Source organism: Excalfactoria chinensis, chromosome 3, assembly GCF_039878825.1.
Source record: "Excalfactoria chinensis isolate bCotChi1 chromosome 3, bCotChi1.hap2, whole genome shotgun sequence".
Lineage (NCBI taxonomy): Eukaryota > Metazoa > Chordata > Aves > Galliformes > Phasianidae > Excalfactoria > Excalfactoria chinensis.
In genome coordinates this window covers 103,256,514-103,274,557 of record NC_092827.1, presented here as the reverse complement: position 1 = coordinate 103,274,557, position 18,044 = coordinate 103,256,514, and the positions used below count along the sequence as shown (strand labels likewise).

At 37.6% G+C, this 18,044-nt stretch overlaps 1 protein-coding gene across 2 annotated transcripts in view; it reads left to right on the top strand.

Moving 5' to 3' along the window:
• The window catches only part of SANBR (SANT and BTB domain regulator of CSR), a 28,628-nt gene extending 11,653 nt beyond the window's left edge, over positions 1 to 16,975 (top strand). For both annotated transcript variants that reach the window (XM_072333433.1, XM_072333435.1), the window contains exons 6-21: positions 191 to 249; positions 995 to 1,155; positions 2,013 to 2,099; positions 2,199 to 2,309; positions 4,462 to 4,585; positions 5,032 to 5,184; positions 5,613 to 5,758; positions 6,061 to 6,160; positions 6,925 to 6,957; positions 10,036 to 10,135; positions 11,124 to 11,215; positions 12,552 to 12,580; positions 12,678 to 12,751; positions 13,916 to 14,004; positions 14,406 to 14,497; positions 15,005 to 16,975. In XM_072333433.1, the coding sequence (XP_072189534.1) occupies positions 191 to 249; positions 995 to 1,155; positions 2,013 to 2,099; positions 2,199 to 2,309; positions 4,462 to 4,585; positions 5,032 to 5,184; positions 5,613 to 5,758; positions 6,061 to 6,160; positions 6,925 to 6,957; positions 10,036 to 10,135; positions 11,124 to 11,215; positions 12,552 to 12,580; positions 12,678 to 12,751; positions 13,916 to 14,004; positions 14,406 to 14,497; positions 15,005 to 15,041 (1,487 nt within the window). In that variant the 3' untranslated portion in view covers positions 15,042 to 16,975. The remainder of the gene's footprint in view (positions 1 to 190; positions 250 to 994; positions 1,156 to 2,012; positions 2,100 to 2,198; positions 2,310 to 4,461; positions 4,586 to 5,031; positions 5,185 to 5,612; positions 5,759 to 6,060; positions 6,161 to 6,924; positions 6,958 to 10,035; positions 10,136 to 11,123; positions 11,216 to 12,551; positions 12,581 to 12,677; positions 12,752 to 13,915; positions 14,005 to 14,405; positions 14,498 to 15,004) is intronic.
• Positions 16,976 to 18,044: the final 1,069 nt, after the last annotated feature.

The following is an 18,044-nucleotide window of genomic DNA, read 5'->3' as shown; positions in this document are numbered from 1 at the left end:
CCACCTGGATGTTGAACAAAAATTTGTTTCATAAGATGGGAAACATTCTACAAATTGGAAGATATAATAATGGGTTGATTGGTTAAAAAAAACCTCTTGTAGATAAATACTAATTACGCCAAGGGAGGTATGTGATATTACCAAAAGATGCATGCAAGAATAACGAACGTTTTTGTTTGTTGTCTTTTAGAACCAGCAAATGTCATATCAATTCTTATTTCTTCTGAGTTTTTGAAGATGGATTCATTAGTAAGTATTAAGAAAGGAGGATTTTGTGGCTTAAGGATGCAAGTAAAATCCAAGTGTTTATGCTCTTGCTGTTGTATAAACAGATTATGAAAAATGCAGTAAGGGCATCCTGAGATTTTTGTTACCTTTCTCGCTCAAAACACCTAGTCTTTACAGAATCTCAGCGAGGACATAGAAATAACTTCTGCAGATTTTCTAAATGTGGTAGTAGAATCCTGGATTTGCCTTTTGATTGAAACAATGTCAGAATCTGATTTACAACTTCTGTAACTTATGATCTGGTTCTCCTTTAGCTCTGGGTATTTTGTCTATTGGCTTGTTAATACTTTTGTCAAGATCTGTCATTGAGGTGACCTACAATTAGATACGTAGCAAGTTTAGCTAGTTAAACTGTGATCCAGGCAGTACTATATATAATGCATACTATGGTTCTCTGCAAGCAAGTGAAAGTTGTTGCTGAAGATGAAATGTCTGTACGGTTTTCCAGATTTCTGTAGAAATCTTTAAGAGGAGAATGCAAACACTGACTCACTCTAGTTAATTCACAGTCTCTTTCAGGTGAATCTGAGACTTGCTTTCTGTTTCTCAGGTGTAACTGAAATAGTTGTTTAAAATATTAGATGCTTGAAAAAAAAAAAAAAAAAAAAAACAAACAAAAAGAGCTTGAAGTGATTAGTGCACATCTTTTGAGATATCTTTGTTTAGGTTTCTTTACAATTATTTCTAACGTTTCTGTTTTTCCTAGGTAGAAAAATGTATTCATTATTGTCACAAAAATATGAATGCTATTGTAGCCACGCCTTGTAACATGAATTGTATCAATGCTAATCTTGTTGCACATATTGCTGATCTCTTTACTCACAATGAACTGGAAGAGCTGAAGGACAAGAGAGATAAATTTAAAAGGTAACTTTTTGTTCTGAAATATACAACTGAAGTGCTGTAGTACTTTTGAATCAGAACATCTATGACACACTGTAAAGTTGGAGTGATATGTAAGAGTATACACTGTGTGTGTGTGTGTGTGTGTGTATATCTTTAACACAGAATATGAAGAAGTAACTTCAGAGTTTAATTTTAAAATTCTGAGCGAAAGAAAAGAGTTTTTTATAGGAGACAAGCAAAAGAAAAGGCTGCACTAGGAGTATGAAATGGACATATTTTTCATGAATTCTCACATGGAAGCCAGGATTAGGGTAAGGAATCCTTTATCATATGACATGCTCCTAAAGTCCGTAATTTGGTTTCAGCATCCTGTGATCTCTATTGTGGGAAATATAATTTAGGATGGCTGGAATCTTGAAGAGCTGTGATGGAATATCTTTTCAGAAAGCATGCATTAAGGATTCTGGCTTAGTCAGTGTCAAGAAAAGGGCCATTTATTGTAGGGCAAAATAAAAGTAAAAACCTATTTTAATCAGTAACAACTTTCAACTTTACAGTTATCAGAACTGAAGTTAATAGTTGTACAGTTGTACCCTGTTCAGGGTAGATGCTAGTAGCTTACATTGGCAAAAAAAAAAAAAAAAAAAAGACAAAAAAGAAAACATCTTCATACAAATAAGAGATGACCAGGCCAGGAGCCAGTTCTTTAAACAGAAGAAATAAATTCACATAAAGAAAAACCACATTAAAAGCTGGATTCTGAAAGAAACATGATGACTTTTGCAAATGATCAGACTATAAGTCTCTCTGTATAAAAGAATTTTCAGTTTTTTGGGTTTTTTTTCCTAATGAGTAATCTGTGTTGCTGTCATTAATAGTAAACTTTTCTGCAAGAAGATTGAGAGACTGTTTGATCCAGAGTACGTAAATCCAGATTCTCGAGGAAATGCAGCCACCTTATACAGGTGTGGTCTTACTTTTGTTATTACTTCAATTGCAAGAACAGTTGCTGTAATTTGAAGATTTGCTCTTACGCCAATATTTCATCTTATTTTTAAATTTAGATGTTGTTTATGTAAAAAGCTGTTAACTAAGGAAACTGAAAGAAGAATTCCATGTGTACCAGGAAAAATCAACATAGATCAACATGGGAATATTGTCTATGTTCATATAAGGTAGTGGAAAAAAATGAATATAAATATATATATGTATGTTATTTTGAATGGTTATACAAAATACTGTATGTTTAGGATCAGATATTTGCATTACAAAAGAAAGTCAAAGATTCATGTAGAACAGTATGAATCGTCTTAACATTTTGTATTACCTAAAGAAAAAAAAAAGAGGTGGGGATGGGGGAGATGATGATGTACTTCTGAAGTTCAGTCATCACTGCTACAGCTGCAGTATGGAAAAACTACAGCCATGATTATTGGGAGGGCTATTTTGGTTGTACTTATTTACATAAAAAATACATAGCTAATTGCTTCATCAAACTGTTTCTAAGATATATATGTTGCCAGTTGACAAATTCAAATTAAAAGCTGCATTTCTGTGGGATGTATTATGGGATGCTGGATAGAATCATGAAATCATTAAGGTTAAAAAAAAAGACCTCTAAGATCATCTAGTCCAGCTTCTGAAAGCGATGAAATGCTAATGATTCTATTCTAGACTGGCTTTCTACTGTTCAATCAAATATTTAGCCTGCTCAAAGACTACCATAAGTAGATGTAATCAGTTGTTTTCCTGTTGAAAAGCATTTATCAAAGGAGCTTCCAGGACCTGTTCTGTAAGTGTGCCTTGATCATTTGGCACGAATATTTAATGTAACTCCATTTGTTTGAGCCTTGATTGTAAACAGCTAAAAGTCTCTTAATGAAGATCAATGCATAATGAGCCAGAGTTTTCCTTCCCTCCATCTCCACATACGTTGTTTAAAGAAGATAGTAGGAAATTAGTAACAGGAGATCTTTCTCAGCCTTTTTTTTTTTTTTTTTTTTTCCCGAACATCCAAAATGTTTCAATGTAGGATCTCAAGATAACATATTCCTTTAGTTTTATCTCCCATAAGAAATTTCAAGGTGTGGATCAAGTTCTACCTAACAGTCTAATTAGTACCAAATTTATGAACTTGTCCTAGAATCATAGAATCACCAGGTTGGAAAGGACCTACAAGACCATCTAGTCCAACCTTCCTCCCATTACCATTCCTACAACAAACTACTAAACCATATCTCGTAGCTCCTCATCCATACACCTCTTGAACACTGCCAGGGACGGTGACTCCACCACTTCCCTGGGCAGCTGTTTCAGGACCTGATCAATCTCTTAGAGAAAAAGTTTTTCCTTATGTCTAATCTAAGCCTCTTCTGATACAAATTGTGTCCATTTCCCCGGGTCCTCTTTGTGGCCTGGGAGAAGAGGCCAAACCGCTCCTCATGACAGCCTCCCTTCAGGAAGTTGTAGAGTGCAGTGAGGTCTCTCCTGAGCCTCTTCTTCTCCTGACACATAGGTAATTAGACTGTTAAAACTGTATTACTTAGCTTAAGTTGATAGTATGTAGTTTCTGTGCAATTCCTGGCATGTGGGTACAGTACAGATTTTAAAAGTTATTCAGAGGATTAGATTCTAATTATTACTTAGATTCTAATTATTTGCCTTGTTGTACTTGCAACATCAGTATCTGATCTTTCTGAAAATAACACACCAGTGCTGGTTGTTTTCTTTTTAAATTAAAAATTATATTTGTCATTGTATTACTGGGAAGGACCAAAGTCTATAATGTCTATATTTTAAGTCCAGAAGGCTCAGATGCATTTATTTATTTATTTTTTTAAATCTCCTATTTTCAAACTTTAATTCTTAGCTGACTAATTCCTCTAAAATAGAATGATAGTACTATGCTTCTGGTGCACAACGTTATTTAAAGGTGGAGAATTGCAGTGTCCTTGGACTTGTTTGCATGTGCATGTTTTGACTTATTCTTCTCTCTATATTGAGTTTCTTCTGTTATATAGTTTTCTTGATTTCCAACAGGCTCAATATGTCTCTTAACTTACAAATTTGCTGTATATGGCACTTGAGATGAAACAAGCAGTAATTCATTGTTATTAGTAAGCTTAGGAGGTTGTGAAAGAACGTAGGCGTTTTTGTAATGGTCTGAATGTCACGATTGTCCCACAATGTATCCTTCCTGTTACAAACTCTTATTTAGGATTTTCACTAGAGGATATTTTGTTTTGCTCCTTTTCTACCTCACCATCCTGGTGGCTGAATTAAAACAGTTTTATTGTATGCACACAACTCGACAGTGTACTTTTTCAGAGATAAAACCTGGGAAGTCCATGAGTATTTAGTTGGCCTTCATGAAGAACTGAAATCATGGCAGGATGTTTATTGGCGTCTCTGGGGTACTGTCAATTGGTTGACCTGCTCAAGGTGTAACCAAGTGAGTACCTTTTCATTTTCACTTGTTTGTTGGTAACTTGTTTGTTGTGGGTGGGCTCTGAGGCTGCATCAAAGATTAAAACAGTTGTTGTTTTGACTAATTTTTGTCACCGGATGGCATTCAGTGATTTTTATTTTACTGGTGGGAGATGTGATTACTTGCATTATGGAAATTATATATCCTGATTCGTTACTTTTGAATACTACATTTTTTTCCCCATCATTTGCCGTTTGCATTTTGTTCTAGCCACTAAGAGCAAAATGACACTAAATTAGGATGTATATTCTCTGATTACTGAGGTTTTAGTGAGTGACACATTCTATGGTTATTGAGTTTTTACATTTCGGGTTGTGTGACAATAAAGTTTGCACTATGTTTGTATGTCTAACCTCTGACTTCTGTAGGTAATCTTACCTATCATTATGTCTCTTCTTACTCTTGTACAGTCTTTCCTGTGTACTGAATTCTCTCATTGCCAGTACCATCCACAGCCAGTTCTTTATCCAGGTGTAGCAAGTGCTCTGGGGTCAACTGGGACAGGAGTACATCCATGTTGCAACCAAAAAGTACTTCGATTTGATCCTACTACCCTCCCAAAGGTACTTTGGTTCTGGCTCACTTTTTGGAGAACATAAGAGAGTAACGTCTGAAAGGCATTTTTATTTTCCAGTGCAGTAACAATGTGTGTAGGGCAAGTTATCAGTGCAAAGAAGGGGTACCATCTATTATGCCTTCGTACAGTTTGACTGTGTTTAATGCTAAAATTAGTAATGAAACTGTTTTCTAAATATTGTTGTCCCTATCTAAGCAGTACTTTGTTTCTCAGAATCTCTTCTATAATTTTAACTTCAGCAAGAACACAATTGGTATCACCTGTAGAATTAAAAGGTCATCTGTATGGTTTACACCATGAGAAAACTTCTGAGTTTTCAGATAAGATGTTTCTAGAAAGCTTATATTTAGGAAGTATAATAACAAAAATAAGTTCTTCATGTTGTTTCATTTTTATGTTGTATATGTATTGCAGGGCTGTAAGGTGAGGGATCACATGACTAGTTTACCATCCGGAAATGAAGATGGGAATTCTTTGTCATCTCAGACCACTAAAATACTGAATGATTTGCTCCATCATAGAGATGTTATTGTTGTTCCTTTCACTAAGGATGAGAATAGGTAAGAGTGTTGTATTGTTACTTAGTCTTGAAAGCTTAACATGTTCATGTTATGCTTAGTTTCTTTCTTTTTAAATGATTGACATGGTGCTTGGTAAAGGTGACTTAATTTGGGAAAGCAAGAATGAATACTGTTGCTTTTTACATTCAAGCTCCTTAACCATTCATTCCTCTACTTATTTGTATTTTAATTGGTTGTTATCAAAATGTTATGTGGCTTACTTAGAAGTGTTTTTTCTTTTGATATGTAATGAGTGAAAACAGATTGATTCCAGTTATTTTTGTCCCACATCTTTCCCTAAGTGACTCTGGTATTGGGCTCTCTGATGAAAAAGGCATTGAATGTGATGTGCTCGTAGAACCAAATACACCGTGGGGCCCCAAAACTGGAGAAATCAATGCTGTGAGTGACTGCTAATGTTATTTCCCCTTCTTACTGATAATGAAGAATCCCACAAGAGTGCTTTGAAGGATTCATTACAGAACTTTAATAAATAAAATATGTGACTAGAGGAAGAGATCCAGTACTGAGCATTGCAGAGTGGCATTGGCTAGTGGAGGTATAAAATGCCTGTTTGTCAAAAAGGCAAAACTTTTACCTGCTCTTCTTCTTTACAGAAATATTTCTGTAAAGCAGATGTAATTATCCAGTTTCTGTGCTTTACAGCTCATTTGTAATCTGATGGTATTTAAGGAACCAGTCATATTCCTCAATTCGTTGCATGGTAGACATTATTTAAATATTTGCCACCCTCTTTCATCTATGGATGTATCTCAGTATGTCCATGTGGCTTTTATAAACTCATGAACTAGGAGCAGTAATCTGTTGGGATTTTTTTGTTGTTTCAAAAGTTTAAATGATCTTACCTTCCAGAAATATAATCCCATTTGCTGTCATGCTGATATCAGATCACTACAGAGGTTTTCTAAGCCAAGTTTAAGTAGATTGTATGTCTCTGAGTTGAAGAGGCCGTCAATGCAAAGTTTTTGAACATCTGTATCCATATGTAAAGTTTAAAATGCAAGTAGGTCTTCTGGGAGTTACCATTGTAAATGGCTGTATTTTAGCTTACCACTCCTTTTTTTAGGATTCCACTTATTTTTTTTAATAATAATTGCTGTTAATTTTTGTCTCTCTCTCTCTCTCTCTCTCTCTTTTCACTACAGTTTCTTTCTCTGAAGAACTGGACATTACAACTGGTTAGTTAAATATTTTATTCATGTTTGGTTCAGCTAACTTTGATTTTGTTGTTGTTGTCTTGTTTTCTAATTAATGTAGACAGAAGTTCATTTTCTTCTACATTGTGGAGGCTGCATTATAGCAGAATTTTTTTTACAAGACAGTATGAAGCATGTATGAAGTGCTAACTTGTCCTGAATAGAAATAAACATTTCCTTTAAAATACTTCTACAAATGACAACAAACAACAGGCCAATAACACGTGCACAAGTTCCTAGTAGTTCATAGGCTGGCAGAAATGTAGATTCTGTCTTTAGTGAAAGGGCTCTCCCCCAGGAATCCCAGACCCTGGTGGTTGATGAGAAAATCTGGGGAATGGGAGATTTCCCTTTAGTCAGGGAAGAGGTTGTCCGTGAGTGCTTAGGAAACATTAATGTCCATAAATCCATGGGACCTGATGGGGTGCACCCGCGGGTGCTGAGAGAGCTGGTGGAGGTTATTGCTAAGCCACTCTCTGTAATTTTTCAGAGGTCTTGGAGAACTGGGGAGGTGCCTGAAGACTGGAGGATGGCCAGTGTCACCCTGGTCTTCAAAAAGGGCAAGAAGGATGACCCGGGTAATTATAGGCCAGTCAGCCTCACCTCTGTCCCAGGGAAGGTGATGGAACAGCTTGTGCTGGATGCCATCTCCAGACAACTGGGAGAAAAGGAGGTTATCAGGAGTACTCAGCATGGGTTCACCAAGGGGAGGTCGTGCTCGACCAACCTGGTGGCCTTTTATGAAGATGTCACAAGCTGGGTGGACGGGGGGAGAGCGGTAGATGTAGTCTACCTTGATTTCAGTAAGGCTTTTGATACGGTCCCCCGTGACATCCTTATAACAAAGCTGAGGAAGTATGGGATAGATGAGTGGACGGTGAAGTGCATTGAGAATTGGCTGACTGGCAGAGTGCAGAGAGTTGTCGTTGGCGGTGCAGTGTCTGGCTGGAGGCCTGTGACTAGCGGTGTCCCCCAGGGGTCTGTGCTGGGTCCGGTCTTGTTCAACATCTTCATCAACGACCTTGATGAGGGAATAGTGACCACCCTCAGCAAGTTTGCTGATGACACGAAGCTGGGAGGATTGGCTGACACACCTGAAGGCTGTGCGACCATTCAGTGAGACCTGGACAGGCTGGAGAGCTGGGCAGTAAGAAACCAGATGAGGTTTAACAAAAGCAAGTGTAGAGTCTTGCATCTAGGTAGAAATAATTGCATGCACCAGTACAGGCTGGGGGAAGACCTGCTGGAGAGGAGCTCTGCTGAGAGGGACCTGGGCGTCCTGGTGGACGACAGATTGGCCATGAGCCAGCAGTGTGCCCTTGTAGCCAAAAAGACCAATGGCATACTGGGGTGCACTAAAAAGAGCGTAGCCAGCAGGTCAAGGGAGGTGATCCTCCCCCTCTACTCTGCCCTGGTGAGGCCTCATCTGGAATACTGTGTCCAGTTCTGGGCTCCCCAGTACAAAAAAGACAGGGATCTCTTGGAAAGAGTCCAGCGGAGGGCCACAAAGATGGTGAAGGGCCTGGAGCATCTCCCCTATGAGGAGAGACTTAGGGAACTGGGTCTGTTTAGCCTTGAGAAAAGAAGGCTGAGAGGGGACTTGATCCAGGTTTATAAATACCTGAAGTGTGGGAGCCATAGTGGCGAGACTGGTCTGTTTTCAGTAGTGCATGGGGACAGGACTAGGGGCAATGGGCTGAAACTTCAGCATAGGAAGTTCCGCACGAATGTGCGCAACAACTTCTTTACAGTGAGGGTGACGGAGCACTGGAACAGGCTGCCCAGGGAGGTGGTGGAGTCTCCTTCTCTGGAGATATTCAAGACCCGCCTGGACGCCTACCTGTGCGACGTGGTGTAGGGAGCCTGTTTTGGCAGGGGAGTTGGACTCGATGATCTCTAGAGGTCCCTTCCAACCCCTATAATTCTGTGATTCAAAAAGAATTTTTGAGCGCCCATCTGTCTCACAGCTTGTCAGAGATGCTTTATGTCTATGATATTTTTTTTATTATAAAAATATCTATCAGAGTTGAATGACTGGCCAAATACAGGAGGTGTGTAGTTGCTCTTCCAGCAGTATCACACTAGTCCTAATCAATTGCATCTATTTTGATATGTAAATGCTAGAGAATAGCAGTTTACTTCTGTCACCCTTGGTGGTTTGTGCTGTGCTCACGTTCCTAGTGTCCTGCAGTAATCTTTTTGAATGTGCAGGTCATGTCAGCCCTTGTTTCTCATGCATTACTCGTTATCACTTAAAAAAAAAAAAAAAAAAAAAAAAAAAAGTGTGTTTATTTCCAAATAATAAACATCACATTCCTTAATGTATTTCTTATGCTGTACTGATACTATTACTACTTGCCTTTGTGGTGCAATATTGGAGTCAGTGGTTTACTATGATGTGCAGAGATGTTTTAAAAAATAGTAAATAAATAGATGTGTGCTCTGTGTTTACTTGACTACTGCTGAGACAGCAGTATCACACAGTTAGCAAGACAGAACAAATCTTTTGGGAGAACCTTCCCTCGGTAAACCCTGTAGTTTATTCTATGATTACGTGGCTAGCTCAAATTTTTGCTGTTGAAACTTGAACTTTCTTGTTTTTCTTAATATTTTAATATTTCCAGCAATATAATGAATGCTAAATGTGGATTCATACAATAATACAGGCTGGAAGGAATCTTTAGTAGTCTTCTCAGATATTTCCTCCCAGTTTTAAAGTTAAATTCAACTTCAAAGCTTTATCACTTTACTCATACCCAGACAAACCTTGGGTACCTCTGAAGAAGGAGAGACCACAGCCTCTCTGGGCTATCTGCTATAATGTTTTACTGCCTGAAAGAAATATAGGTAAAAGTATTTGCCAAACCACAAAGATTTGAAATTACTTTCTTAACATTTGAGAACAGTGTTTTCAGACCTAACTTCTCACACATGTTAGTGAGTTACCACGCTAAGATATGAAGCAGGATTTGAAGGCAACTCCTTTGGGACAGATTTACTGCATTACTAAGTAGGAATCAAGCCTCACATAACTTGTGGCATTCTGTTTCCGTCAATTAGAAACAGCAATCGTTGTTATCTGAAGAAGAGGAGTATACCACTGGCTCTGAAGTCACTGAAGATGAAGTAGGGGATGAAGAAGAAGTGTGCAGGAAACCAGGTACAATACAAGGATATCGTAGTTGTCCACCCTGGAATTTAAATATAAAGACTCAACGTAGTAGATTTCTTCTGTAAGAAGGTCTTACCTGTTAGGAAAGACTTATTTAATTTCAATTGTAATTCTACCATTTCCTTTGTGTAGCTACAAATTATTTCCCAGTTGCTTAGGGTCATTAAAAAACACTGGCAAACAAGGAAAGTGACAACTGTTCCTATCCAGGATGTCCTCAGAGTTGATTCAGGGCTTATTTTGTAGGATAGGTTATCAAATGACTTAAATTTCTTTCCAAGATAAATCTTGGAAGACAAGAAAAATGTAGTGGCTACATGATTGATAGATGTGGCTAGAATTTTGTCTGCATTGATAGTAAGCTGTGGAAACTAAAATTATTTTCATGCGTTTTTCTTGTTATACTGGGAAGTCTAGGAATGTGGAAAGCAAAAGACTCTCTCTCCTTTCCATACTAGTAACAAGCCACTTGAACTCAGGCACTTTGGTTTTTGGTATTTTGGAGGGATTGTTTTTGTCATACTGCAAAATTTAATTTTTTTTTTTTTTGAAGTACTAACTTCTTTGCAGCTTGACTTTAAACTTACTTGGTCTGATATCCTTCAGATTGTTGATGCAAGTAATATGGACAGAGATGCAGGTTGTATGTGCGCTTCATTTTAAATTTACAATCTAAAACTTGTGTGGTTCTGTCTTGTATGTGTAAGTATGTACTATATATAATATATATAGAATATAAGTATATACTAGTATATATAGTACATATAAGTATGTATGATAATTAATGTGTGCTTCTTATGGGAAAGAGAAACCCATGTGTATTAACTTGCCTGCAGTACTAACAAATTAAGAACAAGTAGTTCATTTACTCTCACTGTAAAGGAATAGGGGAGGAAAATCCTTTTGTAGCTATGTGGTTGTGAAATTCAGAGTACCGATGGTTGTATCAGTCAGTAGATATTTCTTCAATTTGCAGGGAGAAAGGAGAAACTAAAGAAATTCTATAAACACCCGAAGAAAGGGGCTTCTTCACCTAGTATTCAGAAAAAGGAGAAGCCGTCTGACAAGGTAAATAAATAAAAAATCAGAGCTGTGAACACAACCTGAGCTAATGATGAGAATTTTTCTTATGCTTTAAGATCATGTCTCAGCATGGGTTCACCAAGGGGAGGTCGTGCTCGACCAACCTGGTGGCCTTTTATGAAGATGTCACAAGCTGGGTGGACGGGGGGAGAGCGGTAGATGTAGTCGACCTTGATTTCAGTAAGGCTTTTGATACGGTCCCCCATGACATCCTTATAACAAAGCTGAGGAAGTATGGGATAGATGAGTGGACGGTGAAGTGCATTGAGAATTGGCTGACTGGCAGAGTGCAGAGAGTTGTCGTTGGCGGTGCGGTGTCTGGCTGGAGGCCTGTGATTAGTGGCGTCCCCCAGGGGTCTGTGCTGGGTCCGGTCTTGTTCAACATCTTCATCAACGACCTTGATGAGGGGATAGTGACCACCCTCAGCAAGTTTGCTGATGACACGAAGCTGGGAGGATTGGCTGTGCGGCCATTCAGTGAGACCTGGACAGGCTGGAGAGCTGGGCAGTAAGAAACCAGATGAGGTTTAACAAAAGCAAGTGTAGAGTCTTGCACCTAAGTAGAAATAATTGCATACACCAGCACAGGCTGGGGGAAGACCTGCTGGAGAGGAGCTCTGCTGAGAGGGACCTGGGCGTCCTGGTGGACGACAGATTGGCCATGAGCCAGCAGTGTGCCCTTGTAGCCAAAAAGGCCAATGGCATACTGGGGTGCATTAAAAAGAGCGTAGCCAGCAGGTCAAGGGAGGTGATCCTCCCCCTCTACCCTGCCCTGGTGAGGCCTCATCTGGAATACTGTGTCCAGTTCTGGGCTCCCCAGTACAAAAAAGTCAGGGATCTCTTGGAAAGAGTCCAGCGGAGGGCCACAAAGATGGTGAAGGGCCTGGAGCATCTCCCCTATGAGGAGAGACTTAGGGAACTGGGTCTGTTTAGCCTTGAGAAAAGAAGGCTGAGAGGGGACTTGATCCAGGTTTATAAATACCTGAAGTGTGGGAGCCATAGTGGCGAGACTGGTCTGTTTTCAGTAGTGCGTGGGGAAATGGGCTGAAACTTCAGCATAGGAAGTTCCGCACGAATGTGCACAAGAACTTCTTTACGGTGAGGGTGACGGAGCACTGGAACAGGCTGCCCAGGGAGGTGGTGGAGTCTCCTTCTCTGGAGATATTCAAGACCCGCCTGGACGCCTACCTGTGCGACGTGGTGTAGGGAGCCTGCTTTGGCAGGGGAGTTGGACTCGATAATCTCTAGAGGTCCCTTCCAACCCCTACAATTGTGCGTTTCTGTGCGTTTCTGTGTTAATATATTTTTATTTATTTTATAGCCAAGTTCCCGAGATGCATCTCCATTCACGTAAGTAATTTCCGAAGTCCTTGATAACATATTGTAGTATATCCTATCTTGGAAATGGTTTCTGATAACGCTGCACGTATCTTTCTTTTTTAATCAGTGTAAGCGTGCAGCAGAGCAAATGGGATGCCTCCAGGTCACTAAGATTCAACCAAGATGCTCAAAGAGAAGATGGTCTGTTCTTGCATGAGTCTAGCTGTCATGTTAATATTATACAAAGAAAATTATTATTTCTCATTAAGTAATGGTTATTCTTTCAAAATACAACAATTTACCTTAAGATTGAGTTTTATCTCAGATAAAATGAAGTGGCTTTTTCTTAGTGCTCATCTGTAGGAGAACAGATTGCAGCTAGGTTGTTAGTAGTCAGTACTATCCAAGTAAGCCGTACAGCAATCTCAGATTTTATTTTTTTTTTTTTAAGTTATATAAATATATTTATACTATATATATTTTTCCCCAGCTAAATATACATATATATATAATTATTATTGTTATTATTATTAATATAACAAATAAAATGAATAGTAATAATTATATATAATTATTATACAATATAATATATAATATGTAGTTATATATAATGATTACTGTTTTTCTATATGTGTATATAATATAATTATATATTATAACTATTAATATATTAATAACATATAATAATATAATTATATTATGTACATATATTTAGTTCCCAGCAAATTTATTTATATTTTTTAGCTGGGAACTCCTGAAAATGTTACTTCAGAATTTGATTGGCATTTATTAGCAATCTCATCTATTCAACAGGAATAAAATATATGTGTCAGGAAAAAGGAAAGAAAACCTACCATAAACTACATTGTAGTCTTGCATACAGGCTGAAATATAAATGGGCATCTTTGGACTCTCAGACTAGGAAGCAATTCCAAGTTTACAGAAAACAAGATTCTATTCAAATTGTGTTAGCATCATTTATGTTCTGTTTGGAAAGTCTGCTCTACATAACTTACAGAGATTCCAGCTTCTTATATCTTTGAGATCTGAGTTTTTGTTTTTTGTTTTTTGTTTTTTGTTTTTTTTCTGTTCTGAAAGTCTTTGCCTCAAAACTTTTTCCATATATATAATTTTTTTATCTCAGTGTAACTCCTCAGACTCATTCTGCTATCTGCCCAGAATGCTGCTGAAGCTAAATTATTCATCACAGTATAGAGTATTGTTGTTCAAGACTTCTATAAGAGCTGAGAAACAAAAAATTACTTCTTGCAAATAGGATCTAACTAAAGTGTGTTTTGTGTGTCGTCCTCATTGTATTCAGTAGTATGGAAAACCTCTTTTCTAAAATACTATTTTTTCTGTCAGACCAGAGGAGAATGTCTGAGATTACAGGACACTTGATAAAAATCAGACTGGGAGACTTTGGTCGAATCAAGTCAAAAGACAGCAAAGAAGTAAGACTTATCATAATGTAGTGATTACAGAATTGCAGGAGGCCTTTGTAACGAATGTGTAGAACAAATGAAACCACCATTCTTTCAATTACTAACAGAGAACTGAGTTTAATCTTCATTTTCTTCTGAGCCTGAGTATGTATGTATCTATATATACATATGTTTTGTAAAGGAGTTGAATAATAATTATTTATGTTTACTGCCCTTAAAAATGAAACATGGAAAATAGGATGGTTTAAAAATGTTTCAGTACTGGGTTATGTTAACTAAAGAAAGTACGCTATAGGTTCTCCTGAATACTAATTATTTTATGAAAAGACACCGATTAGATTGGAATAATGTCACAGCTTGGTGGACTCTATTTTTTTAATTATTATTAATTTATTTATTTTGCATTTCAGTATGCAGGAGGTATTTATTCGAGACTTGAAGCTCAGATCAAGGCCTCAGCACAGGTCAATGCACGACCAATCAATGCTGAAAAGAATGCCAGGTGAGTTAAAATGGAAAAGCAGGATATTAATTTTTTGGAGGGATGGGGGTGGAAACTGTTTCAGTTTAAGTGTGCTTCATTTCATGTATCTCCTTGCATCAATATCCCTGTAAGCTTCCTTTATAAAATTATGTGGCTAGCAGGTGAGTCTCTAGATGCTGACAAACTTCTAAGAATACACTGGATGCTTCACATATCTTGTGGATGTTCAAAAAACGCATGTGACTACTGCTGCAGAATTAATGGTTTCATAAAAAGTTATTTGACACAACAGTTTTTTGAATTGCTGTATTCATTGCATACATTTGTATGAATATATCGTTTATCCTGCAGGTGCATTGACAGAAAGGCAGCTTTCTCAATACAGTTGTGAGAATTTATTTTTTTCTCAGGTTACACTTTAGCATGAAAGTCGTTTCTAACAAGTACTGAACCAGAGAGCTGACCACATAATAAGCATTCTAGCAACACTAACCTGCATGTGTTTCTTCTGTGCTCTTAATCCAGGTCAAAATCCCGTTTTGGTCAAGGTCGTCCAACATAAAGTCTTATGGAAAAAATTGTAGCTGGAATACAGTACTGCTTCCTGAAATTGTATGGCACTCTTGATGTATGGAGAACATGCATCTCCAGAAGCCTTGACTTGATAAGCAGTCACTTATTTCTTTAAGCCTTGTACTTTATTGTGTATGATAAATGAATGCAAATCCAGTAAGATCGGTACTTATTTTAATTGTAAATATATTATTTCTTAAATATAAATTTAGTTGCTTTTTAGGCTGTTGTTTTGAGTTGCGTAGAAAATATTTTATAAACCTACAAATTTAACTTATTCAACTAACTTTTTATGGGGGAAGGTTTAAATATGCCTTCCAGTATGAAAGAAATACTGGAAAGGAAAAAGCAAAGCTACTGAATTATGAATACAATCAGCAGTGTTAACATAAGTCACCTGGAATATATGTATGTATGTTATGTTGTATTTGATAGGACATTTTAGGTCTGTCCTCTAGGGATTTGCACTTGAAGTCAGTGACAGTACAGTAGCTGTGAGTTAGACTAGTTAATGCAGAGTTTTAGTGCAGTTCTGAGGCTTTCTTCCATACATCACACAACTCGCATTCATGTGAAGGTGGCTAACAAATGGAAACTAGACCTTCAAAGATTATTTAAATGCCATGTTGACGCGGGTCTTGCATGTAAAACACTTGCTTTACTTGTATGTGAAGTTCACACTTAATTGAGTATCATATCTGGTTCCTCTTGCACAATGCCATGTTTGGTTCCTTTCTCATGCCCAGACAAAGCTGTTCTGTCTTTCAGTGCTGTACTACTAAATTACTCAGAGGGTATGCTATTAATTAGACACCTTTCAGTTGAAAAGAATCATTATGAAGAGTTGTGCATGTAGATGATTTGGGTCTAGTTTTTTTTTCTGAAACCTGCTTTAATAGTACCATCTAGAAGTCACTTTCACGTTCTGTAATTGGAACAATAGAATACAAGTTCATGTGTATGTAAGATCCAGGGCTACCAAAATGAAGTAATTTGCCTAGAAAATAATTCACATATCAGCAAAGAGAGTGGTAATAGCAATGGCTGAATTCTAGTAAATGTATTCTGACTGTTTTGTGGCAAGTCAAAAGAGCACTCAGAGAAAGTTTGTTCTGAACCACAACTGTAAAATGTGAGTTTGGAGTTAAGTCTGGAAGATATTGGGAGGTGGTAGTGGGGAGTTCAGGCTGGGGCGAGGAAAGGGAGAACATGATTATAACGCATTCTTCTCTCCATTCAGGCTTTTAGTGTGTTTTGTGGGTTTTCAGTGGGCATTAGAAGACTTAGGATAGCAATGCTTGAAAATACTGCTTTCAAAGTGGAAGATTTTTATTAATATTTAAAACAAATGCTGTTTATTTTGTCCAATGCAATTTCAGTGCTCAATAAAACTAACAGGCAAAGCTCTCGCTAGCTTTGATTTTTGGGCAGGAATGGTATCCTTTGCTGGCGTGCTCCAATCTCTATTAAATAAATAAGGCTTTGTTAACGTGCTGCATCTGTTTGCAAGTAGTAAAGCGGCTTTAAGCAGTTGTAATGAACACTGGAAGACTATTGTTTTCTGAAGAAGTCTGCAGGGGGAAAAGAAAGCAATAAAATAAGTGTTTTGCTACAATTCTGTGACTTCTGATAGAGAATTGTTCTAAGTGGTAGACTTTGCTGTGAAAGCTGCCAGCTTGTGTATGGGTATATGTATGCTTATTTTTCTTAGAATAACTAACCCAAAACTGAGGGAAAATGCTGCTGGTTTTGTTGTGTAGGGAAAATGCTGGTTTTATGTGCCAATATTATTACATTTTGAACATATAACAATAATATACATGATGTATAGCATTTTCTCCCCTCTTGCCAACCACACTGTTCTTTTATTTTGTATTAATTTTGAAATTGTCTTGGTTTAATGGAAATAAAAGGAATTTATTTAAGAAATGTGTGGGTATTCTATGGATACTTGTAAGGAGTGCATAAATGACTTCAGTCATGCTTGTGTGTTTTTTGATTTATTTGCAGCATCGTGATATGGATATTTTACCTGTCAAGAAAAGGATATGGTTGAAGGCTGAGCTATCCCACATATAGAAGAACGTGGAAATACTTATCAGTATTTAGTTTTGGAGGAGGTTCCTGAGGAACCTGCCCTGCAGATGGCTTAAGTGAGCAAAATGTCAGACTGAGCTATTCTTAAAAACATTCTTAATTTTTCATCCAACTGCTGCAGTACTGATCATGCTATTTAAATAGTCTGATAGATCTATGAATAGGATTATTTTCCATTATTTCTTTGTAGAAATTGTGATACGTATGTTCTTCATATCTGCAGCTGGTATAAAGGGAAGATTATATCATATCACATACATGTGTGTTTAAACGTGCTTACTGTTCTGTGGAGCTATGCCTGTTTGCTTAATGTCTCAAAATATTGGAGAAAGGGGCAGAATATTAATTTTAGCCACTGTAATGGCTCGAAAACAAAAAGAGTAGAATACGAGAGACATGAGTATACAGTTACACCAGTAAGTAATCATAAACCTGAAGGGCATGAGCATGTTTCACATGACGATAAAGTTACAAACACAAATATTTGATCGCTTGAATCTTTAGTATTATTACTTATGAGTATAAGATTAGAAGAGTTTCTTACACAGACACATCCTTTTCAAATGTAGACAAGCACAGTTTCAGGGGTCTGCAGAATAAAACAAAGGCAATGACAGCCTTTATTTGGGAAATAGGTGCTATAAGAAAAGATATCAAAAAGAAATTAACTCACTCCTCCTGGTAACAGTTTGGAGAAACGGACGAGTTGAGGAATGCAACCCTCTCCCATTCATACCTTTGTGCTGCAGGAGGGAAGGGCAGGGGAAATGGGGTGACCTGCACAGACTCAGATTGCATGGGAAGTATCGTGGAGGCAGAAGGGTTGGCTGTAGCCCTCTGCTCCCCCCCCTCCCACCCATTGGTTCAGACTGTGACTTTGGAATTCCACTATAGG